The 26,078-nt window shown below is 32.6% G+C and overlaps 1 protein-coding gene across 2 annotated transcripts in view; it reads left to right on the top strand.

Moving 5' to 3' along the window:
* Positions 1-26,078, top strand: part of LOC130901128 (voltage-dependent calcium channel gamma-5 subunit) — an 87,050-nt gene that overhangs the window by 28,988 nt on the left and 31,984 nt on the right. For both annotated transcript variants that reach the window (XM_057812233.1, XM_057812234.1), the window contains exon 2: positions 3,014-3,391. In XM_057812233.1, the coding sequence (XP_057668216.1) occupies positions 3,121-3,391 (271 nt within the window). In that variant the 5' untranslated portion in view covers positions 3,014-3,120. The remainder of the gene's footprint in view (positions 1-3,013; positions 3,392-26,078) is intronic.

Here is a 26,078-nt window from a genome sequence, read left to right as displayed (position 1 = left end):
ACAAAAATGTTCCTTTGGGTGTGGATTCGAAAGCGTAGTAGATAAAACGAGATTTTGTTGCTGAAGGCTTCGGAATTAGATAGATTGCGATTTTCCGGTTAAGAAATCGAAACTTCATTGTCAGATATAAATTTCGGGATATCCGAGATCGACCCGTCGCTGCGTCATGATAAAAGTGCTTACAGAAAAAAAATTATTACATTAAAATTATATTTCTACGTTCGGGAAGAAAAAAACTAGAAGTTCAAGGCTACAAAAAAAAGTAAAAACCTATAATTTTATTGTTTTCATCAAATTTTTATAACATAATATAAAATTGTTTTATTGTTTGTTTTTCCTCAATCATAGGTGGAATATTTAGGCCACACAATAAAACTCAGTTAATCGCAGAACGTAAAAAAAGAAGAAGGATTATTTGAATTAACTGTGTATAACTAATAGGAATATATATATATAAAAAAAAGTTATGATTTTCTCTGAATATTTTACAACCCTTAAAAGGATTCATTTCATCCTTAAATCGTTACAAATCCTTTCGAAAACAGCATTAAATCTCTCAATAAAACATCTTTTATTTACATTGACTAGACAGAAATACTCCCTGTCGATAAGGTAGAAATCTTGAAGCTCGACGTCATAAAATTTTAACAGCTGTTAAACGTTAATTCCAAAAACGGAACACGACTTGGAAGGTCATAATAATACAGGGGATATTCAAAATTAAACGATATTATAATAAAATTAAAAAATTCACATATATTTCACGGGGCTATATATTACATAAAAAAGAAATACGAAATTTTAGAATGTAATTTTTAGTACGGGTGAAATACTAGATTCAAAATTAGAGAACGATATAAGTAAATACGGGGGACGTTCTAATTTTGACTTACGTGCTAAAATCAAAGGGGATATCAAAATTGAGAAAATACAGGAAGACTCAAAATTGCAAAGTGATTTTTTACTTGCAGGGAAAATACGAGGGAGATTTAAAATTGAAGTACGATATTTTATGTACAAAGAAAATACAGGGGAGATTCAAAATTTGAATATGATATTTCACGTACAGAGAAAATATACAGGAGATTCGAAAATATCAACTAAGATATATGCGTGAAGAACAAAATTGATTAGATTATACCGCGTTCAATATAATTTCTGGTTAATTGGTTTATATACAGTGCGCGCCATTTGATAATATCAAAAAGCATGAAAAATTATATCCGTTTTAATATTCTATCTTTCTATTCTTGATACATTTCTATAAATATGCTAAAATCAAAGAAGTTTTCGTGAAAATCAAATTGGTTTTCCACAAAAAAGTCACTACCGATTCCGCTTGCTCCGACAGATGTCATCATAACTACGAAGGTATAGAGTTGTTGAAGTTATTTTTGATATAGTATTTTGTAACTGGTATCGCAAAAATGTACGTTTTGTTAAAAATTCGCACTTATTAAGTGTTAGTATTTTATTATTGACCAATAAAAGTGTTTTTTCATCGCTATAACGTTCCTTTATATAAAAATCAGGTGCAGATTAAGGTTATATTATTACTAAATAATGAAAATTATTTATTTGGTAGTGTAAAATGTTATGAAATTAACTTAAATCGACTATGTTGGCCCAAAATACATTCTTACATGAAAACTGACTGTCTTTTAGCGATTTTTATCTCGCGGAATTGAAAAAAGAGCTTAAAAAATTGCCCACGCCGAATCTCTAACGTTCCCTTCATCTATTTCTCCCTTCGGAAATTGTTTTGCATCTAAAAGCCAAGAAACAGAGCCTCGGGTTTGAGTTATGGGCCTTATTATTGCCGTTTCGTGCGGCCATACAAGATAAATGTTGTCGAAAATGAGTCCGTTAAATAGGTCTTCTTTATTCGCTTTCACTTTTCATCCCCGATTCTTATTTACCACGTCGACGAGACAGAATTTTACTGAAATAGCTTCCGTACAAATTAATGGTGAATATTGAAACGAAAAAATTTAATTTGGAGTAGTAATACAGAGGGAGTAGATGACGTAAAAATAATGCTGTGACGTTTTTTCATACCATCCCTCGTTTTTGAGTTATAGGTCTTTAAAGATACGAATTCAAAACTCATTTTTAATATATTTTCTAAATTACACAACATTCGAACATTACGAATTTTTAATAGATTATTACGTATTTTCGTTGAAAAATAATTTTACACTACTATATAAATGCCAGGAGCGGCTCGTGCCCAATGGTTAGCAATCCGTAAAATTACAGGGACAATCTGTACAATCTAAATATAGAAAAAATTAATTTTTCGATCGATTTTTTAACAAAAAGTTACTACTCGTTGTTTAATTCGATAAAATTTATGGTTTAAAAGTAGATTTTTATATCGTTGTACATCCCAACGAAACGTTCGTAATTATTTTTTGGAAACACATTTAAATATTTCTTGTATAACTAATGATTAAATGAACATTTGTACTACATTTTATCGAAGAATAGGATTCTTCAGGAGCAACTTCTTTACCCATTTCACACCTAGAAAGTTGATACCATTGAAGTAGAGGATTATCCAGAAGATGGTCTCACACGAGACGGTTTTATCAATTGCCATGATAAGCGATATTTGGAATTTCTCCAAAATGATTTCCCACCCATATTATATGATTTTCCTCTAAATATTATAATAAAAATTTTCCTAATAGGTGGGGGAAGTTCATTGGCGTAGCCACCACGTTCCACCGCAATGGATTCATATTTTGGGAATATCTTAACAGCTTGGTATATCCAACACCGGTAAACATAAGGTACAAAATGATCGATTTTTTTGTATCAAATACCGGAACTGCCTATATATTAGAATAAAATGTGAAAATAATCTTCTAGTTTTGAAATTCCTCGTTATAACTTTCTATTTATGTTGTCGTCGATACAACTGCGTGTTATTTCAACTTTACTTTATGTAAAAGTTGTAGACATACTAAACTTCTATTTTACGTAATTTACAATTTTTTTTTTGTTTCAGATCCCACCAAATTTGAATTAACATCCACTAATGCCTAATTATCGTTTCGAAATTAACTACGACTAACTTTAACCGAATGATGTAGTATTTGAATTTGGTTTAACGATATGCAAAGACCACTTTCTAGAGCAGCCGAAGCTTCCTCCGACGAGGAAGTGAACGTTCTCGGATCGTTAGAAGCGACTTTGTCTTGTTTGTGGATTTTCACGCCTTTATCGGCGACGTTTTCATTAATTTTCATAACAGTAGGCATAAGTACTAATCAATGGTTACATACGTCAGAAAAAATGCCTAATCCTGCTTATAACGGAACAGGAGAAAAGGATTATCTACCGAAATTGACCGTATCAGGGTTATGGACTTTTTGTTTTACGAATCGTGAGTATTACATTATTGATGATGTTAATAACTTCGTATACAACACGAAGAAATTCCCATTGAACATTATATCAACTACTTCATTTATAATTAGTTGGAATTTAGTAATTAGTTTGATGTTTTGATGGCAACTAATTAGTGTTTGTTGTCCTTTTGTTAATTCGTCACTGCTGAAGGTCCATTGTGTTAATCTAATTACTGTCCTAACTTTAGTATCGTGAGCCCCAAGTGAATAGTAAGAATTTGAGCAGAATGTCTTTATAACCTCAAAATCTATTTATCTGATGTTATGACGTTATGTTTTACCGTTACATTCAGTGCACTCGCGAGGTCTTTTGAACGAGATGGGGAGACTACGATACCATGGACTCCCGCAGCGACAGCAAGACCTAGCAAAAAGTTACTTGTACACCCGAAAACCGGCGCGTAGCGTTCACTCGTCTACGACGCTTCGAACTTCGGTAAGCGCAGCTTCACAACAAAAAATCGACGACACTTGGCAGCAATTGGCCATTTTTTAATCGGTTTAAAAAGTCTGTTCTGTTACTTTAAATATGCATAGTTCATGATTATCTCGCGTTTTACACAAATATTTGGGACTGCACGCTAACAAAATTCAGTGACTCCAAGAATTGAAACCTCGGGATGTTTGTTGAAGGCTTGACTTCGTAAACCAGATGATTGAGCGCTTTCCAACGTTCACAAACATCTTGTTTTCAGTTGAAGTGCATTTTCATCTTATTGAACACGTCAATAACCAAATATATAACCAAAGAATATGCTTCCAGTAGAACGGAGTAACTTCACACGAATTTTTCTTAGCAACTTCATCTCCAGGAGAAGTGGCCTCCAGGCAGTCCCGATATAACACCTATGGACTATTTCCTGTGGGATTACGTCAAATCTAAAGTTTACGCTAACAAACTGACTTTCCTGGAACGATTTGAAGAAAATATCCGTCACAAAATGGCAGCCAACACGACGAATACCTGCCGAGTCGTCACAGGGGATTTTAATGCACATTTATACATTTGGATGATGTTATTTTCAAGAAATAAATTCTCAAACAATGTATTTCAATATGTAAACGAAAATTTTTCCAATAAACTCCTTACTATTATTAAAATTATTTTTTATATGTGATGAATAGGGGTGTCATTAATGACGTATAAAAGTCGTTTCATAAAATATCTCAATTCTTTTCTCTCAAAATTGGCGTGATTATTTACTTCGGCCACCCATCTCAATTTGAAAATAATTTTGTAAGACAAACTATTTATTTACTTTACTTTTTAGTTTCCCCTGTATATTGATGTTCTGCTCCAATTGTTATAACCAAACTAAACCAAATTGAATAATTATTTAATGCAAATGATGCGACATATTCAGGTTGTAGTCGAAAACTTTTGAGGTGAACCTCGTATATACAAGACGAATTTTAATACGTCAGACTATAAATACGCAATCTTCATATTCTTTTAGTATCGGAATCTTTTTCAAAAGATCTTCAGTTCAAGTAAATTTTAAAAGACACTGTGGAATGTGGCAAAGCGGCCTTTCACTATTACGAGAGACTTCAAAAGAATTTCCGAAGTATTTAACTTTTCCATTAATTATAATTTCTTGTTGAGCATAAAAGGTGTTTTTTTTTCTTGTTTCTATTCCAACTATTATTTGTTTTTCGATATCAAATACCCTATAATGAGAACAATTTGAATTCAACTCGTACACTACCGAAACATCTGATATCTGACACCGCTGTAAATGATATATCACAGAACGTTTAAGCCTCATTTACACGGTCAATGAACTCGACGTTAGATACACTAAAAATTCTGTTCGATTTCTAGTTTCTTTACGATCTTATAAAATTCTTAACACGCGAAATATCTGCACCGTTTCGGTACGTTATTATAAGAAATCAATAAAATCCTGGAAGTATTTTATCCGAAAGAAAATGAGCTTCACGAATCATATCAGTTATTTCGAAAAAGTTTTACGTCTCGTAAACTCGAGATACGAACTTTAAAACGAGAATGCGGGTCATAAAATTTGTAAATATACGTGGATTTGTTCGACAAAATTACAATACCTTTCGAAATTTGTTAAGAAAAAAACAGTAGTTTCACTCCGCCCTGTACCATATCTAATAATTGTATATAAAGGATTAAACATTATGTTTGATTTATATAATCAGAATCCTTTGTGAAACCGAACGTCATTCGCCATAAAACACAAACAATTCATCTTGTTTTGGTATTGTTGTGAATCTATTGTTGTGATTTCTATAAATAGAACAAACATTCCGTTGAAGTTTTCCTTTATTACCGACAACAACTGACAGGCAACGCATAGTACCTACTTTACCGTCATTTCTATGAAAACTGAAATGTTTAACAATAGATGGAGTTGTATACTATGAAAGGTAAATTCTCTTTTTTAATGTTTATATTAAAAATAAAAAAAGAAGAAGAAGTAGGTTATTCTAATATAATAATATATTAATTACTTGAATCACGTCACTACGATATATATCTTGCATTTTAGATAAATGACTTTTCCATTTTTCTTCTTTCTCGGGGGAAATTTCCTCATTACGGACGCGATCATCGCTTACCAGTCTCATTGAATTATCGTTGGTTCCACACATTAACTTCCTAATAGCTTCGGATGTTTTTTTTTCCGTAAAAGCTTCATGATAAAACGTTGAAAAAAAAGTTAATGTATAGTGAATGGTTTTTTAAACGTTGCCTTTGATTTTTTTATAAACTATCTAATTTTTAATATTTGTTTTAATTCTCTATAAAATAATCTCAAAATGTTGAAGTTATTGTTATATTGAGGAAATTTATAAAAATTATTCTGATCGGAATATTGAGCTCATATTTGAGGAGAGTACTTTAAAAAACATTACGCTATACATAGAAAAACGAGAACATCGTACATACCGCCGTTTCTGAATTACAGAGATCTAAATCGAGATATTTCAAAATGAGTACTAGTTATATTTAAAACCCCATAAAAATTATTCTGATCGGAATATTGAGCTCATATTTGAGGAGAGTACTTTAAAAAACATTACGCTATACATAGAAAAAACGAGAACATCCTACATACCGCCGTTTCTGAATTACAGAGATCTAAATCGAGATATTTCAAAATGAGTACTAGTTATATTTAAAACCCCATAAAAATTATTCTGATCGGAATATTGAGCTCATATTTGAGGAGAGTACTTTAAAAAACATTACGCTATACATAGAAAAAACTAGAACATCCTACATACCGCCGTTTCTGAATTATAGAGTTCTAAATCGAGATATTTCAAAATGAGTACTAGTTATATTTAAAACCCCATAAAAACTATTCTGATCGGAATATTGAGCTCATATTTGAGGAGAGTACTTTAAAAAACATTACGCTATACATAGAAAAAACGAGAACATCCTACATACCGCCGTTTCTGAATTACAGAGATCTAAATCGAGATATTTCAAAATGAGTACTAGTTATATTTAAAACCCCATAAAAATTATTCTGATCGGAATATTGAGCTCATATTTGAGGAGAGTACTTTAAAAAACATTACGCTATACATAGAAAAAACGAGAACATCCTACATACCGCCGTTTCTGAATTACAGAGATCTAAATCGAGATATTTCAAAATGAGTACTAGTTATATTTAAAACCCCATAAAAATTATTCTGATCGGAATATTGAGCTCATATTTGAGGAGAGTACTTTAAAAAACATTACGCTATACATAGAAAAAACTAGAACATCCTACATACCGCCGTTTCTGAATTATAGAGTTCTAAATCGAGATATTTCAAAATGAGTACTAGTTATATTTAAAACCCCATAAAAACTATTCTGATCGGAATATTGAGCTCATATTTGAGGAGAGTACTTTAAAAAACATTACGCTATACATAGAAAAAACGAGAACATCCTACATACCGCCGTTTCTGAATTACAGAGATCTAAATCGAGATATTTCAAAATGAGTACTAGTTATATTTAAAACCCCATAAAAACTATTCTGATCGGAATATTGAGCTCATATTTGAGGAGAGTACTTTAAAAAGATTAAGTTATACACAGATAAAACTAGAACATCCTATATACAGCCGTTTCTGAATTATAGAGCTCTAAATTATTGCAAAATAAGTAATAGCTATATTTATACCTCTATTAGAGCTGCTCTAAGCTCATACTGAAGAAGAGTAATTTTAAATAATAGAGTTACATATATACAGAAAAATAACGTTCTACAGCTCGCCGTTTCTGAATTATAGAGCTCCAAGTTGAGGTATTAAAGTATAACTATAAATTGAAAAGAAATAAAAAATTTTTTATCGAAATTAACCGAATTTTAAAATGTTTTTAGTTTGAAAATCTACAGAGTGTCATTTTAGTCTTATAATAAAACCCACCAGTTACAGCAATGGATAACTCTACGGCAATTTATTGTTCTGCAATCGAAAAAATTTCTCAAACTAAAATAAAAGCAGCAGAACATGAAACAGTGAAAATATGTTCCACTTAACTACTTTTGGCAAGACCCCAATAAAGATAAATAAGCAAAAAACGAACGAAAGAATTGTAGGTAATAAAAGTGGAGCATGGAAATGGATTAAACACCAGTTTCTTTATTGGGTAATGTAGCTCAAGTGCGGCGTAAAGTTATTATCACCAAGACACATAAACCAAATCTCATTACTCGCCCCTAAAATACAACAGATATTCACTAACATGGCCGCAAATGATTCATTTGAAATCTGGTGGTAATATTTCAAATTTTGGTGGGTGCGTCGATGGCGCCTTCGACAAAATTCCAAATTACGATATACACCGAAAATAAATCTTCCTAGTTCCGCGTAAATTAAGAGGTAATTTCGCTATGAATATGAAATAACTACAGTTTGTGGCGGTTCGATCCCCCGAGTGCAATTGGGTTTTCCGCAAGGCTCCATGGAATTCCGAATACGACCCTTCGTCTAAGGGTTGTATAGTCAGGTTATCTGATAAGATAAGGGCGAACCTCTGAAATAATGTGTTGTTTGTGGATATAATGATCTAATTTCTAGCATCCGATTCGTAAAATGTGTAATATACAGTTCGTACGTAAATTATTTACGAAAAACAACTTTTAGAAGTCCCCTTGTAACTACAATTAGTATTTTAAATATAGACGAATGTGATTGTACCTAATAGAAATATTTTTGAGTTGAAAAACGTGTGAAGGTATTGGAAAAGTGAAAATACGAAAATTTATTATTAAAAAATATATACTTCTGAAAAATTTATTGTTTTATGTAATTTCTAATATTTTTAAAGTAAATTACGATTTCTAATCTTCATATATTGGATAAATTTATGAAAATTCGTTATTTACTTCTTTCAAAATATAGAATTTCAATTCGTATTTAAAAAATATTGTTCATTATTTATTTAATTACCACATTATATTTATGAAAGTAAAAAAAAACATTATTTAGCCATTTTCCTAATATTTTCAAAAAATTTCTTCTCATCTTATAAAAAATTAAAATAAACAATAATATTTTGTACAAACCTCGTATTCTAAATTAATTTTGAATAAATAACAAATTGACGCAACATATCATACGCTGTCGTATAGTGTATTGCCTAACTAATAGGTATCGTTTTTACATGAAGTTTCAGTCATTTACTTGCAACGAAAGTTGAATCGTCAATGATCGCTAATGATCGCAACTTATTACTTTATTTAATGTAATCACTAAAATGATTAATAACAGAATATGATGAATGTTTAATTCTGTATTAAAACGGAATAATAATCATTTTTGTCAATTCATAGTACTGATGAATGCATAATAAATTAAAATATGAAAACTGTTGGATAAAATGTCAATTAAGATAACTGTATATCCGTATATAAAGAAAGGGATTTACGCAGGTGCAAGTCGTTTCCTCTTAGCGATTCATTAGATACTCTAGATTAATGTTTTTTTCTGTTACACCAGCGGCAAGAAGTGAATTTTACGAGTGGTAATGGAACGGTATTACGAAAAAAATTACACAAGGAAATACTTCTTCTTCACTTTGCATAGTTTTATTATATAATCGATGTGAAATTATACGGTAGCACTTTGTTTTAAATGCGTTATTAGAAGTACATTCGATTATATTAAATCAAATTACAGTACAAGAATATTTCGAATTAAAATTACTGGCTTTGATCGTTTTATTACTATTATCGGGTAAATTATTCACTAAATCGTCTCTATCTTCTTTTTTTTATCATTTGTGTTTAATTCTTGAATTGTAACTGTTATTTAACCACAGAAGTTAATAAGACATGAGTCAGGGTCGTCGTTCTTCTTTTTTATGAGGTAATAATTAGGTTTAATTTCTACGGGACAGGACCTCTACACTGTAAAAAATTAAAACTCTGTTATTATTATTTTTAATTCATATTAAACGTTTTTTACCCTAAAATAATTATTTTTTCTTCAGACTAATTCATAATTAGATTAAATAACAACCAGAGATGTCGCTCTTCTTTTTTAAGATCTAATAATCACACAGCACTATATTTAATTTAAGTAATAAAAAAACTCCTTGTTTTACTTATTAAATTATTATTTGTATTCAACGTCTATAATATCATTTTTTATAGTAAAATTATTTTTTCTTCCAACTAAAGTTCGTAAATTGATGAAACAAATTTTCTTCTTTTTTTTCTCAAGATACCAGTGATCTATTTCTTCTTCTTTCAGTCAAAAATAGTAATTCTTCTTTTCCATACAAGCATACAAAATTATTTACTACTACCCACAAACTATGAGTATACAGGATGGGTCAAAACAATATGTTTAGTTACTTAAATCTATTATTTCTCATAATGTTTCCTTTATTATAATCAAGTTGACGTATATCACAGATTATATTTCGTGTAAATCTCGAAACAAAATCAACACATACAGATAAAGTTCGTTGGGCATGAAAGCAGGAATTGACCTATAAATAAGTATAAAAACCTCTTCAAAGGGCTCTCCCAGTTCGGTGTATATGCACCGGTTAAATGATGTATAAAAATACAAACACGCTTCCGTGCTGAGAGCAACGTTAACAGCCTTGATGCCGCCCGTATTACTGCCGTCCCATTACTGCCTCCCCCGTTACGATCCGACCCCCCATTACTGCCGTGCCAACACCTCTCTCTTGTTTCAGAACACTTTCGAGTTCGATCAGGATGTTTCCGGTTATGAAAGTCAATAATTATTAATATTAAAAAAAAATTATTTACTCTTATAAAAACATGTATATCTCCGAAAATTAAGAAAATGGAGATTTTTTTTTTCATACCATTATATAGAGGAAAGATTCATGTACGATGATTTGATTTCTGTTGAAAATATACAGGGCGGAAGTAAAAATATTATAACTTGTTTAAATTTATAAATATCATGGATCGGAAAGATTTAAATATACAAAAAACGATTATGAAATGTATAGATTATGATAAAAAAATTATATGTGAATAATTTATTTACGGGGGATTATCAATAAATACTTTTAGTGAAATTTCAAAGGTCTTTATTATTATCATTATCCTTTTTTTCGAAAGGTTGTATAACCACTTTTGTATATGCATACCAACTGTCGTGTTATGCATGCAATTTTCTGAAAAAAATAAATGGAGCAGATGTTGCATGTCTTCGTTTTATTTGGGTTTTTGTTGTGAGTTGATTTTTTTGATTTTTTTTTGGCAGCTTTCACTCACAAAACACCTTTACCAGGTAATAAATCTTAATAATAGGGTATTATCCTTATTATTTACCTAAAGGTCTTTACAACTCTCGAAAATCCAAGGGGATATTATACAGGATGTACGAGGATGGTCCCAGAAGTACCTGGCCTAACAAAGAGAATAAAAAATATGATTAATTTTCAACGTAATTTCCTTTAACTGTCGAGGGGGCTAAATTTGGCGAATATGTTGCATGAGGTAACAATTGAAATTTTATTTCATTAATTTTGGCCATCGCAATAACGGATGTTTGAACTGGTGCGTTGTCTTGGTGAAACAACACTTTCTTCTTATCCAAATGCGGCCGTTTTGCTTGAATTTTTCGCTCAAACGTTGCAATAAGCTTCCATAATACTCGCCGTTGATAGGTTTTTTTCTTTTTCAAGATAGTCGGTGAAAATTATCCCACGCGCATCCCAAAAGACCGACGCCATGACCTTCCCTACATATAGAACGGTATCTGCCTTCTTTGGAGCCGATTCTCCCTTTCCATTTCATTGTTTCTGTTATTCTTTTGTTTCAGTTGTGAAGTAATGGACCCACATTCCATCCATGGTTATGAAACGGCTTTATTTCAGTGAAACATTGCCAAAAACTCGATGGAAACGTCTTTAGGAAGCTGTTCTTGTTCTATTGCGTGCAAACGCGAACACCCTGTCCAAATTTTCAGTTAATATGCGATGTATCACATTTTTTGAACTTCCTAATGCCTACTATATCCGCACTTTCAGTCGACGTTCATCTAGTATCGCTTGTAAAGTCAGCTTTTCGCCCAACAAACTTAAAAAAATTTCATTTCAAAAAACAAGGGAAGTAAGAACAGTAAACTGACATAGTGAGTTGATTTTCTGCTAAATCTTAACATATTTAAATTTTTTTATACGCGTATGTTATCTACATAATTTAAATTTGAAAAATTGTTATTTAATACAGTGACCTCAGGTGTCTAAGTACAAAAAATCCCCCTTCGACATCGCGTGTCTTCTACGAACGAGAAAAACAATATTTAAATTTTATATACATAATCAATGACTATCGGATCCGTTGTGGAAAAGAAAAAATATATATACAGGATATCGTTGAAAAAACTATCGAAAAGCAAACTAGAGTCAATTCTACTATTAGACGAAATCTGATAAGTACCAGGATGGTCTCTGAAGTACCTGGCCTTACCTAAAAATGACGATAGTTACTTGTATTAAAAAGTACACAATCTCTCTTGTTCGGTATCCATCAATAGTGAACGTAGCAAAGTTTAAACGAGACCGTACGACCTGAGAAGACCAGCAACGCAGTGGTCGACCAAACGAAGAGAAATGTTGAAGAAAATCCACAAAGCGGTACTGGAAGGTCCTCGATTGAAATTGCGGGAGCTAGAAGACATAGTAGGCATTTCAAACAGAGTGATACATGACATATTAAATGGAAATTTGGTTAGGGTGCCGCGTTTGGACTCAACGGAACAAGAACAGCGTCGTGAAGATGTTTCAATCGAGTGTTTGGCAATTTTACAGAAATAAACCTGTTTTATAACCATGGATGAAACGTGGATCCATCACTTCACACCCGAAACGAAAGAACAACAAAAACAATGGACTGAAAAGGGAGAACCGGCTCCAAATTAGGCAGAGACGGTTCCATCTTCATGGCGTCGGTTTTTTGAGATGCGCGTGGGATAATTTTTATTTACCAGCTAGAAAAAGGTAAAACTATAAACAGGGAGTATTATTATGCCAACTTATTGCAACGTTTTAGCAAAGAAATCAAGCAAAAACGGCCGTATAAATTTTTTTGTTTTCTTTGTTGGAACATCCTCGTAAAACGCTAGTGGTGGTAACCCAGGGACGAAATTTGTACTGAATAATGTAATAACCTTGTTATATCCAAAAATATTTTTTGCAGCTACGTGTTTTTAATAATTCTCTGTAGGTTGTGTCTTAGCGACTACAACATGCAGAAGATAAATAACTTACGTTACACCTCGTAGAATAAGATGCGAACCGTTGAATTTGAAATGTTTTTCCTAAAAATCGGATCAACACATTAAATTACTGATAAAATCACGTAAATGATTCTTGGTAATGCATTACTTTCATGACGAATATTTTTACTATTTTATGCCGGTTTCTATATTATATAATATAAATGTATTCCACCAATTTTTAACATCCCTATTTTATAAAAAATTATAAAATTAGAAAAAAGCTTCAGTTAGTATCATTTTATGCCCCAAATTCGCGCCTACCATTGGTAGTAAATGCAAAATAGTGAAAAAATATTATTTTTATTTTAAATGGGCCTAATATAATTATGAAATCAGTTTGAGTTGTTTTGATCGGTTTTCAAATTAGTTTTCTAGACTCTATAAATTAATTATTAATCATTAATTTCATACAAATTTAATCCATATAATAAGAGATCTAGGCAAGAAATAAACCAATCAAAATTATCAGTTTATAAGATTATAAATTGAATGAAACGTTGATGAGTAGTCTTTGAATAGAAGGTAACGGTTATTTTTCTTAAAAAAAAATAATTCGCGATAATTTATATACATTTATAGGAAAAAATAAAAATCCCGTTGCTTAGATTGAAGAGATCTCGAGTGCACTTAATCAAAGAAAATTTTCTAATTAAGATTCGATTTTTATCACATTATTTCTTAATTAATTTCTTAGTTTAGATTTTGTTATTTAACGTTTTGAAATATGTCTCCATAGTTTGTATTTAATTTTGATTTTGTTTCATTTTACTATTATATACCAAACGGCAATATATGTCCAGATCTGGCTATACCGCTAAATATCAAATCGGATGATATTCCGAAAAGATGAACCCCCCAATTTCGCTGAAATTTTCTTCAAAACTTGTCCTTGATTAGATAAGATAATCCCTGAAAGGATTTGTGCCGATAAAAGCTTTGTTCGCCCTCTTCTACCCCCCTCAACGAAGCTCTAAATATTTTACTGAATATTTCCAAAAATATTGATTTTAGAGAAAAAAGTTTTGAACAAAAAATGAAGCACATAGTAAGCTCTACAAAAAGGTTGAACAAATTTTTGCGTAAATTTATTCTTTCGGCCGTTACGGTCGAAAATATCTCATCAGGGGTTAGATTAACTTCGTTGACAGCAACTTCTGCTGATATATTTTCGACCGTAACGGCCGAAAGAATAAATTTACGCAAAAAATTTGTTCAATCTTTTTTGTAGAGCTTACTATGAGCTTCATTTTTTGTTCAAAACTTTTTTCTCTAAAATCAATATTTTTGGAAATATTCAGTAAAATATTTAGAGCTTCGTTGAGGGGGGTAGAAGAGGGCGAACGAAGCTTTTATCGGCACAAATCCTTTCAGGGATTATTTTGTCTAATCATAGACAAAGTTTGACGAAAATTTCAGCAAAATTGGGGGTCCAAATTACCCGAATATCATCCGATTTGCAATTTGGCTGTTATATAGACAGATCTAGACATATATTGCCGTTTGGTATATAATAGTAAAATGAAACGAAATCCATATTAAATACAAAATATGGAGACACATTTAAAAACTGAGGGCTGAGGGGGTGAACGAAGCTCAATCGGCACAAATCTTTTCAGGGATTATCTTATCTAATACCTCTTAATTTTTTCTGTGAATATAAAGTATTTGAAATTCTTATAAACATTGCGGGTTTACTCACAAATTAACAACTAACGAAGCAAAATGAAGAAAAGGCAGCAGAAAAAGATCGAATTTGAGAATGCGAAGCAAAAATATTCACACATAGAGGATTTTAATAGCAGGGAATTTAAAGACCCAAAGTTTTCTTCTAGAATATATTATGAAATTCCGTTTATGTTCTGAGATGATATTTGGGTCGACGTGGTTTAGCAGCCGATCCTTTTTTTTTTCATCTGGCCCTTCCCTTTCCGTTTTTTAACGCTACGGTGGGTTTTCCTGTCGTTAAATACTTTATTGTATTCCTCAATTTGAATTCTAGTCTATATAATAGCCCATTAAGTAAAATCAATGTATATATTCGTCATCATTTATCATTTTAGTAGCAAAAACTTCGAAGCAAATTACTTCCCTTTCGAAGCATCTCGAGTTATTTTATATAAAGTTATTCATAAAATCTATTAATAAAATGAAATTAGTCTGATGTTATTGATGGCGAGTTAAAAACAAGTTTTGAAATTGTAAAAACCGTTCCAGTTCAATGATGAAATATTACTAGATATAATCTGCATTCTCAGTATGATGTATTCAAATCTATACGTTTATACAGAACGTCTTTACGGTAAATACGCGACTAAGTCTTACACACATCGCTCTATAGATAATTTTGGGATGAACCTCGTATAACTATGAACCCTGATTCTATTTTAATTTTTATTATGATCTATTTATATAGAAAAAAGATAAAAACCATGAAGAATTTAAACGTCATATATTGAATTTCGTTATATTTTTTTTTTTTATACACACGAGGATGGTTCTATGAGAACCTGGTCTGATCTAGAGATGGCGGTAGTTGCTTTTATACAGTATGTATATTTGAGGTTTGAGGACGCCACGCCACGTTGTTGTATTTGTTCGGCATTCATCAGTAGTGAACGCTCTGAAAGTGAACAGTCTTTGAGTGAAACTGTTCCAGAGGTAGGAAAGTTTAAACGAGACATGGTAGGCATTTCAAAAAGTCCGATACATCGCATACTAACTGAAAATTTGGATATGAGGAAGCTGTGAGCAAGATGGGTGCCGCATTTGCTCACAATGGAACGTGTAGTTGTTTCCATCGAGTGTTTGACAAAGTTTCACAAAGATAAAGTCGAGCTATTTCACAGCCATCACTCCACACACAAAGACCGTTTCATCTGTAAATATACCAGTAAAATGTACCGATCTGTAAGGGAGTTTGGTTTAAACAGGGTACCAGACGTGAACTGAGCCCTGTTTGTAAACCATTCGTTTTATTATGGTTAATTGTATACGGGGAGTAAACATTATGTTTTATTTCTTAATTTGGTGTGAGTGCTGTGCGTATTTATGATACGCATAACTATATTTTGCAATTGATATTGCATATCTGTTATTGCAATGGCAAAATTTGATTAATTAAAGTTGGAATTGCTACCTCATGCACCCTATGCGCCAGATTTAGCTTCCTCGGATTATTTTTTGGCCCCGGACTTGAAAAAATGGCTCGTTAGTCAAATATTTTTCAACAAGGAAGAGGTGATGTCGGCAGTTAATGGCTATTTCGAGAAACTTGACGATTTTTATTATAAAATGGGTATTGAACATCGCTGGGAAAAGTGTATGGATCTAAAAAGAGATTACCTTGAAAAATAAATATATTTTTTGTTTTCTTCGTTGGCCAGGACTATCTTCGTACTTCGAAAAATAATTATTCGATATAAAAAAAACATTTGGTTGGGTACGTAGGGAAAAAAAATATCTTGAACTTCGTGACCGTTTGGTATTTAACAGTATTGTGATACCTACTTTATACCAACAGTTAATAACCTCCTTCAAGTCGAAACATCGTGGCAATAAACACAATAACCGACCGTATATTTTTCAATTTTTAACGACGATAGTTGTACAGTTAGATTTTGTAATATCTCACACATCATTGTCGACAGAACTATTAATAAAAAATTCATTGATACAAGTTAAATAGATATAATATTTAATTAATTATGACGATTTCGGAGACTGTTTATTACAATTATTGTTGAATTGACAATTTAAAAAATAACGTTCAAGTCGAAGATTGCGTTGAAATGATTTTTTTAATTGAAAATCAACCATCATTTGAACACAGCAAATCCTGAAAATCGATTTATTAATAGACCAGGAACCAGAAGTAAAAAACGTTAAAATTGCGAAATTTTTTAAATCAACGTCGATTTTTATGAAAATTTAAGCTCTACCTACCTCCTTATTCAAAATCCACTGTATACAGAAGGGTGATTTTTATTTTTTAGGTTTGAAAACTACCCTTATCGTAAGAAATTTGAAAATCTTCGATCAATACGTCTACGATCTTTCTCAAACAAGTTTAGGATTAATCGGACTCATGCAACCCTTCCAAAGATCATCCTCTGAGGGCTCTACTATCTTTGGAAAATGAAATAATAACTTCAAGAAATTTTATTACATATTATAGTACAATTTCAAAGTGCAATAACATTTTCCAAATTAAATACAATCCATAGCTCAGTAAAATTTAATAATATTCTAGCATATTATCTCTTTCTGGGTTCACAACTAACTTTTTCCAAATCCAAAATATTCTTTCTTTGCTACCCATGTACCAAGTTGTTGTTGAATATCCCATAATGTTGTTATTGATTTATTATAATGATCAGATTGTCTAATATTGTCATTTCTTAAGAGACACTTATTATAATCTCGATTTTCATGAAAATTTGAATCCAAGCTCTACTTACCCTTCTTCTTCTTCTTTTTCTCTATCGTACGTTATGACTTAGTCGTCTGTTTGCATCAATGGTTGTCCAGCTACAACCGGGATTGGAGAAGACCAGCTTTCATACCTTCTTGTAGGTGGTCGGGGTGTATTCGTTTTTTCTTCCTCTGCAATCTTTGCCAACCTGTCATTAGACTTTCTGTCCACGTGGTACGTCCATTCCCTTTGCCGATTTCTCGTCCATCTCACTACATCCTGGATGTCACATATTTCTCTTATTTCATCATATCTCTCGTGGTCAAATAATGTGTGGCTTAAAAGCCGCTTAGTTATGGTGTTCTTACAAGTCCTTACAGGTCTCACACAGGTCCTGGTAGTTGTATATTTATTCCTCTCAGGTACCTTGATATTAATGCCGCCTTTGTTGTTATTTTACCTCGTAGATATTTGAAAGACACCAATTCTTCTACACTCTGATCGAGTTTACATCTTCTCGGTTGTCTGCATACTGTAAAAGATTTGGTTTTCTTCAGGGATATTTGCATGTTAAAAGCTTTCGCTGCCTCATCAGCATAACATACTATTTTCATTTCTTTGTTTCCCATTCGGTATCCTCTTCCAGCTTGCTTTACCTCGTTTATAATCTCATCCATTATGATGCTGAACGAGATCGAACTGAGGCTGTCTCCTTGTCTGATACCGGCCGTCACTCAGTTTATTTTCCATTCTGATCTATGTGTAATTATCGGTGTTCAGGTCTTCGATTACTTTAATTATGTTGTACTTACCCACTTCTACGAAATCTTTCCCGTGCCGAACCGGGCTTTTTATATTTTGAGGGGTGTAAACTACTCTTTTGTAAAAAAATTTAAAATCTTAGATTCTATACATGTTTCGGGTAAAATGAAGTTTAAATGTATTATTCGTGAATCTGTTGACGTTCTCAACCACGTTTATGATCAATCAGATTCATGCTACCCCTCCAAATCATCCCCTAATCATATGAATTAGTTGAAAAATAATCGTAACGATTTTTTATGATTGAAAATTCTGTATTTATATTGAATTAAGAATATTTCTTCAGTATTTTTAAGAAATTTTGCTTTTTAAATATTCCAACCTTTAAAGAAATAAAAAAAATAAAAATATTTCTCAAATCAATGAAATTTTTTATTTAGAAAATAATATGAAAAACAATTTTTAATAATTATATTCCATCATCATTAATATCTTTTTTCCCTTCTCGTTCAAAAAAAAGCAGTTGGTTTTTCGACAATAACTCGCTCAGTTTTTAAGCTAGGAACGTTTTTTAAAAAGCTTTTTTTAGACGACACCATCTGAATGTCGTTCGTTCTGTATTCATTTACATACCGAAAGTTGCGTTTTGAGTGTTTCATGTAGTGAAAGTGACAGTTCCGTACTGCAAAACACTTTCGGGACGCTCTGGAGTGACTCTAGCCACTTCAATGTTGACAGTTGACAGTTTCACTTCGATGACTTTGCATAACCTTAAATTTTTAATTTTCTGAAATTATTTGTTTTATCCGAAGTTTTGTCTAAATTAATGAATAAATAACAATGAATGATGATGAAAAAGGAAACATTAACGATGAAGAGTTACTCGAATCCATCAATATCTAGTCTCTATATACATATTCCATCTGCAATAAATAATAAATATCATTAAATATATTATATTGTTCAATAAATAAAATGTTTATAATTCTCTATTAATTATTTTCTTTCCTCAGTGTAATTGAACAAATTTTGGATACTACTTTGTTGTAGCACTTTCAGTCCTTAGCATACAAATAACTATTGTAGTGTAGTGATTTTCAAGTACGTCATATCAATTTAAACTTTTTTCAACCCCCGGTTTCGAAAAGGATCCAGCTCAAAGGGGTTGCATCAGCTACATATCCTTCAATTTTTATGATACATAGATTCAAAAAAGCTCAAAATTTTTGGCACGAGAAACTTTACAATTAATATTCGAAACATTTTTTCATAATTATGAATAGATTACGGAAACGCAGGGTTCTATTTAATCAATTAGTTAAACTGGTCAAGAACAATAAAAAAAATCTCCTAACTCACCATAATATCATCTTGAACATCACAATATGAACACTCGGTGGATGTATCAAGACTTTGTTGACAACATCGTCATGAGGATATTCAAATAGATGAAGTTGATGAATTACACCTCGGAAGATTGTCTTGGTCAACACCAAGAAGAAGAAAAAAAAAGAAGGTCGTTGGAACTATCTATGAAACCCTAGAGAAGTTTAACAGCCACGTCGTTATTGAAAATGAACTCGGTGGATCTATCAATTCAAATCGAATGCTCGCAGTAAAAACAAAAAGTCCGGACTACGCGTTGGCCAATCTATAGAGGAAATTTCAACATCCTGTTAATACTGCCGTTCAGGGAACGCTCTACCGTCAATTTCAATAAGAAACAACTCGGTTTGTACTTCCATTGAAATCCCCGCCCATACCATCCAGAAGCCTCCTTCAAAAGCCACGTTTTCCTTTATGAGCTAATCTTTTTCAGATCTTCTGTAGACTCGTCCTCTTTTACCGCTATCATGCTTTCATCTGATAAGAGATCGCAGCCGCAACGTGTACTCTGGCAGCTCGGTGTGCTGGGGGTCATTTGGGACCAGTAGCCGGTCTTTTTGGCTCAATATTAGCTGCCTTAAGTAGTGTCTTCACACCGTCCATTCCCTCGCATCCACTCCTCGCGTTTCTTTGAGCTCTTATTGGACTTGAACACCGATTTGTCAACGATGGACCCGCTTCTTCAATGACCGTTAACAGTTTCTTGGGAATTGACGGAGATGTATAACTTTTTATAAGGGTCAGATACCTCTAAAAGAAACATTAAAATATTTTATATTCTGAAGCTAATGCCGTTAGCTTCTAGATTTTATTAAGAAAAATATAATTTCGTGTTTTTCCGTGTGTGTGTCGATTTTTTTGTTCACAAACGTAAATTTTATATATTCTGAAACGAGTGTGGAAGTGTGACCAATTTACTGTTTGTCAAATATAACCTGAGAATTTTTATCTCAAATTTAATCAAGGGGATTCCCGCGGGACTATAAAATTAAATTATCTGACGCGTAATGAAATTAGAGACTGCAAATATTAATTTCATATCCGCGCGGGTGTAATTTAATTGGACATGATTTATTTACATGACACTAGTCAATTCCTCTTACTGTTACTTTCTCATCGTACGCCACAACTTTATGTAGATTTGTAGGTTATCTTCTTATATACACAGGATATACATGACGTAAAAATAATCCTAGGACATGAAAAAAATTGTTTTGAACAATTTAAAGCCTTTAAAGTTGAGAAATCAGAATTTATATTTAAGTATATTTTGTAAATTATAATGGATGATTACGTGGGGTACCGGGGGCGGCTCATGCCCAATGGTTAACTTTTATAGAGACAACTGTTCGACATACAGAGACATACTGAAGAAAATTATCATAAATTGTAAATAAAACGATGTTCGACAGTATGCAGGTCAATTAGAAATGTTTGATTGTGTTTTAATGCCTCCTGTAATTATTTATAATGAATAGTTACATTTTTATTAAAACATCGATAAGAAACTAATTTTTGGTATATTTAGATTGTACAGATTGTACCTGTTTAAGTTACGGATTGTTAACCATTAGGCATAAGCCGCCCCTAGCTTTCAGATAGTAGTGTAGAATTAATTATTCCGTCAAACACACTAGATGGACATAAATAATCATCCATTAAAAATTCATAATATTCGGACGTATAATTTAGAAAAAATACTTAAATATAATTTGTGATTTCGCAACTTCAAAGACCTGTAACTCAGAAACGAGGGGTTGGTATGAGAAATTTTTTCGTATATAACAACATACTTGGAACACCCTGTATAACAGTGACATTTTTAGTTCTATATAGGGTGAATCTATATAGAGGAACGTACGAGACGTTTTACCCGAACGGGAATTTTCCTGATCCATTTTTTTTAATCAAGAACCGATAGATTTTACCACATAATGTGGTATAAATTTATGTTAAATAGAAGCTGTCCACGAAGAAGGAGAACCCTATTAAAACTAACAAACCTGCAAGTATCCCTCAGCTAAAATACCGAATCATGCAAGAAATATATAGATGAAAATAGGAATCCACTAGCAATACGCCACGCCACGCCACGCCACGTGTCGAATATGTGTGCATATGGTTTTCCATTAAATTCAATACATTTCGAGAATTTTGAATCGTCCCACGTGGAATGGCGTGGCGTGGAGTAGCGGGTGTGTACGCAAACAATTTTTTGTTGTTACATAACGTGAAAGAAGAAGATATAATCCTCGATTTTGTCATATTTCTGTCGATAAATAATTGTTTCTGGTGTATATAAACCACAATCAGATCAAACTTTGGACTCTACCAATCCATATAAGTTCATTCATAGTATTACGATTGTGCCATACTGAAACAAAAATGGTAGAATAATATTTCTGCTTTTAATTTGGTAAAAATATCTAACCACGAATTGAATCAACTACGATTAATGAGAAACCATGCGGAAGCACTTATTCCATTCATAAACTTGATCATTTCGAAATATCGGAATAGAAGATAGAGATAAAGAAACTAATGGGACATGATTGAATCCGATCCTTAACGATAGATCTTGTGATTTCTAATTAATTAATAACACATCACTCAATAATTCGTATGACTAAATAAGAAAAGCGAAAAATCTCCCTCAAGAGCAATACTACAATCATTCCAACACTTCTCTAATTTCTCGATGTCGTGCTTGTACAAGGATTTGTCTTATACCTCAAAATAGGTTTCAGTTTTAGCGATTGCTTCTTTATTTGAGCTGAATTCCTTAACGGCGAGCATTTTTTTGACAACAATGAATAGACAGTTGTCACTGGAGGCCAGATCTGCACTATACGGTGGATGAGGAAGCAATTCGAAGCGTACTTCGTTCAATTTAACCATCGTTGCCATCGACTTGTGAATCGGTGCATTGTCTTATTGAAAGTAGTTTTTTCTTCGACATATTAGGCGGTTTTTCATTGATTTTCGCTTTCAAACGATCCAACAACTCTATGTAGTATTCCCCCTTCCAATATTCCAAAATACTGAAGCCATAACCTTCCCAGCTGACTGTTGTGTCCTTGGACGCGTTTCACCGACTGCAGTCGACTCAGATGATGATCGGTTTGATTCTGGAGTGAAGTGATGGATCCATTGTCACAAATCGACGCAATAAAAACTGATTTGTTACATGTTAACATGGCCAACATTCGATAAATGTAAAGACTAAAGAGTTAACGTACTGGGCATAAGTGAGATGGCCCGAATCTGGAGAAAAAGCCATCGATCATACCTGATTCAATCCTTTTTCAGATGGAAGGCAGTTCTCGTGTTCAATCGATGAAAATTTCGAGGAAATGAAGAATCTTCTGCGTTAGTAACGTTGCCTAGTTTTGTATAGGATATTTGCCACTGATTTTGTCTTAATATCTTCTTCGTTTTTTTTGAAGACCAGTATGAGAAGGAACCAAAGTATTTACACAGTGCTGCAACTGTAATAATTCGAATTTAATTTGGAGTTTTATTGGATGTTTGACATGAAGCTCGGTAGTTATGCAGAGAAATGATTATTAACTTTATTGTGCCACAGTTGGATGACGCCAATTGACTGACGACTGACTACCTCGTTAAAAAGATTCTACATTTGTATATCTACCAGAAACATTTCAGTACTTAGAAGCTAACATTCGACGCTTAATTGTTGGAATATACTGGAGAGAATGTGACGAAATTGGTAATCATATTAAAGTTACTGAAATGAAAAATGAAAATATTCGTTAACAATATTATTTTAGATTAATAATTCTGAAAGGTGAAATACTAACGTGTGTATCTGATCAAGTATACGCACCAACAGCTGATAAGCCCGACGCAAAAATCGAACAGTTTTACGAAGACCTCCAAGAACTACTTAAAATGATAAAAAGACACGAAACAACGTTAATAGTAGGAGACTTTAATGCTAAAAAGGAGGCAGACTACTGCAGTTTTGCCAGGAGAAACAACTGACTATCAAGAACACCTGGTTTAAATTACCTCCACGCAGACTATACACGTGGAAATCGCCAGAGGATAATGAGAACAATTGTGTCCGAAACCAGATTGATTCTTCTTCTTCCAGTGCCTGCTTCATTCTAATGAAGCTTGGCAATCATCCTTTGGAATTCCTCAAGATCTTCAGTCATGCGTATTAGATTTACGGTGTCACGTACATGGAACCAATCTCGAAGGGTTTTCAACCATGATCAGCTGTAACAAGGCATATTTTTGATTTCTAAAAATGTGGCCAAAGTAGGAAGCTTTCCTTCTCTTCACAATGGTTAATAGTTCTCGTTCTCTGTTCATTCGTCTTAGCACCTCGTCGTTGGTCACCCGATCCTTCCACGGTATTTCAAGGATCCGTCTACAGAGCCACATTTCAAAAGCTTCCCAGATTGATTAAATTATCATAAATCAACGATATAGAAATGCAGTAAAAGATACAAGAATATACCCAGGCGCCATAATTTATTACTAGCTAAATTACAAACTAAGTTGAAACAAGTAAAAAAAGCTGTAAAAAGAAAAGCAGGTATGAACCTACTTAAACAAGAAGAGACGCAAAGTCTAGTTAAGAATTAAATCAATGAGGAATGTGAAAAATTTGATAAAGAGATATTACCAAGTGCAGAAACCTTATGGACTGGACTTAAAAACGCCGAGAAATACCTAAAAAGTACCAGCAAACCCTGGATGACGAATAGGATCTTGGAAATGATGGATACCAGAAGACCATACGTATAAGAAGATACATCGGTCAATAAAGAAGGAAGTAGGCAAGGCAAAAGAAAACTGGATGACGGAAATATGTCAGGAGATCGAGGAATTGATGAGGAAACATGACGACAGAATTCTCCACAAGAAAATAAAAGAACTAGCAGACATATCGCCCGACCACCAGAAATATGAAAGACAAGAGAACAGTCCTCCTATTAGTCCAACAGCCCCAGCCGAAAAAGAAGAAGAAACATGGCCAAACACTGCTCTGAATCATTAACACGTTGTTGCTTTTGATCGACTGTGAGTAAACGCGGTAACCCCTTTGAAAAAAGATTTCTCATGGTCAAATGTTCATGCATAATTGTAAACAATCTGTCCTCTGATATCTTTATTGCCCCAGCTATCTTACGAAATTTCAATTTCCGATTATTTATAACCAATTTGTGGACTTTTTTGATGTTTTCTGGAGTAACCACCTTAATTGGACGACCAGAACGTTCACCATCATCGGTGTCTGTACTACCACGTTTAAATTCAGAAAACCAATAAAAAATGCTTCTTTTCGATGGAGCAAAGTACAGTCCCATTGCTGAGCTTGTACAGTATTTTTGTCACCAAGAAGCAATGATAAATTAACATACGAAATTGTTTTGAATCCATTGTTTTGAAAATAGCCGTCACTTCTTTCTGACTTAACGAAATGTCATGTAATTTGTCACACAGTCTTTTGACAGTTGGTACTTCGTAAACGTCTTACGGATTTGACAATGGCAGCGCCATCTGTGTGTCAGACACACGAATTATTTAGTAATGTAATGCATATAATAAATACTGTAATAATTTTTTTACAGCGTTGCAACTACCTCGATATTTTTTCGAAATTTTCTTATAATTTTTGAAGTACGACACTGTTACTATTTATTATAGTATTTACAATTTAAATATTTTAGAGATTATTATTGAAAATTATCTTATTATTTTACCTGTTTTTTTTTAAATAAATTGGTAATAATTAGAAAACACGTTAAAAATTTTACACTTAACAGTAAGATTGCTCTTAAGTTTATTGCCCTCTAGAAACTATAATTATACGTTCAAACGGCATTTCACTGATGACTGTATATGAATTTCTATAAAAACGAAAATCAATTCGATGTTTCCATTGGTACCGATTCGTTAAGGTGTTTCTATATATAAGACTCGACGATAATTTCTAACATGGGTGAAAACATAGCTAAGCACACAATGAAAATATCAATCATTTATCTAATCGAAAAAGATCTGAAAATAAATGAAATTTTCAATAAAATAACTGATTCGAGTCAATATTGATTGATTAAGACTATGATATGATGCAATATCTTCTTGGAACCAATTTCTGGGATCCAAGTTGCTCCATATCATTTTGATCAAGTCTGGTAACACCGATATGTCAAGATGTTCCAAATATCGCTCAGAAAGAACAGTCTAATCTTCCTAAACCGAAACATCGATGCTCAGAAATCAGAATCAGAATCAAAGGGAGCTAGATCAGGGGACTAATCGATTGATTCAAGTCAATATGGATTGATTAAGACTATGATATG

Source organism: Diorhabda carinulata, chromosome X (assembly GCF_026250575.1).
Source record: "Diorhabda carinulata isolate Delta chromosome X, icDioCari1.1, whole genome shotgun sequence".
NCBI lineage: Eukaryota > Metazoa > Arthropoda > Insecta > Coleoptera > Chrysomelidae > Diorhabda > Diorhabda carinulata.
This window is presented reverse-complemented; position numbering and strand designations above follow the sequence as displayed.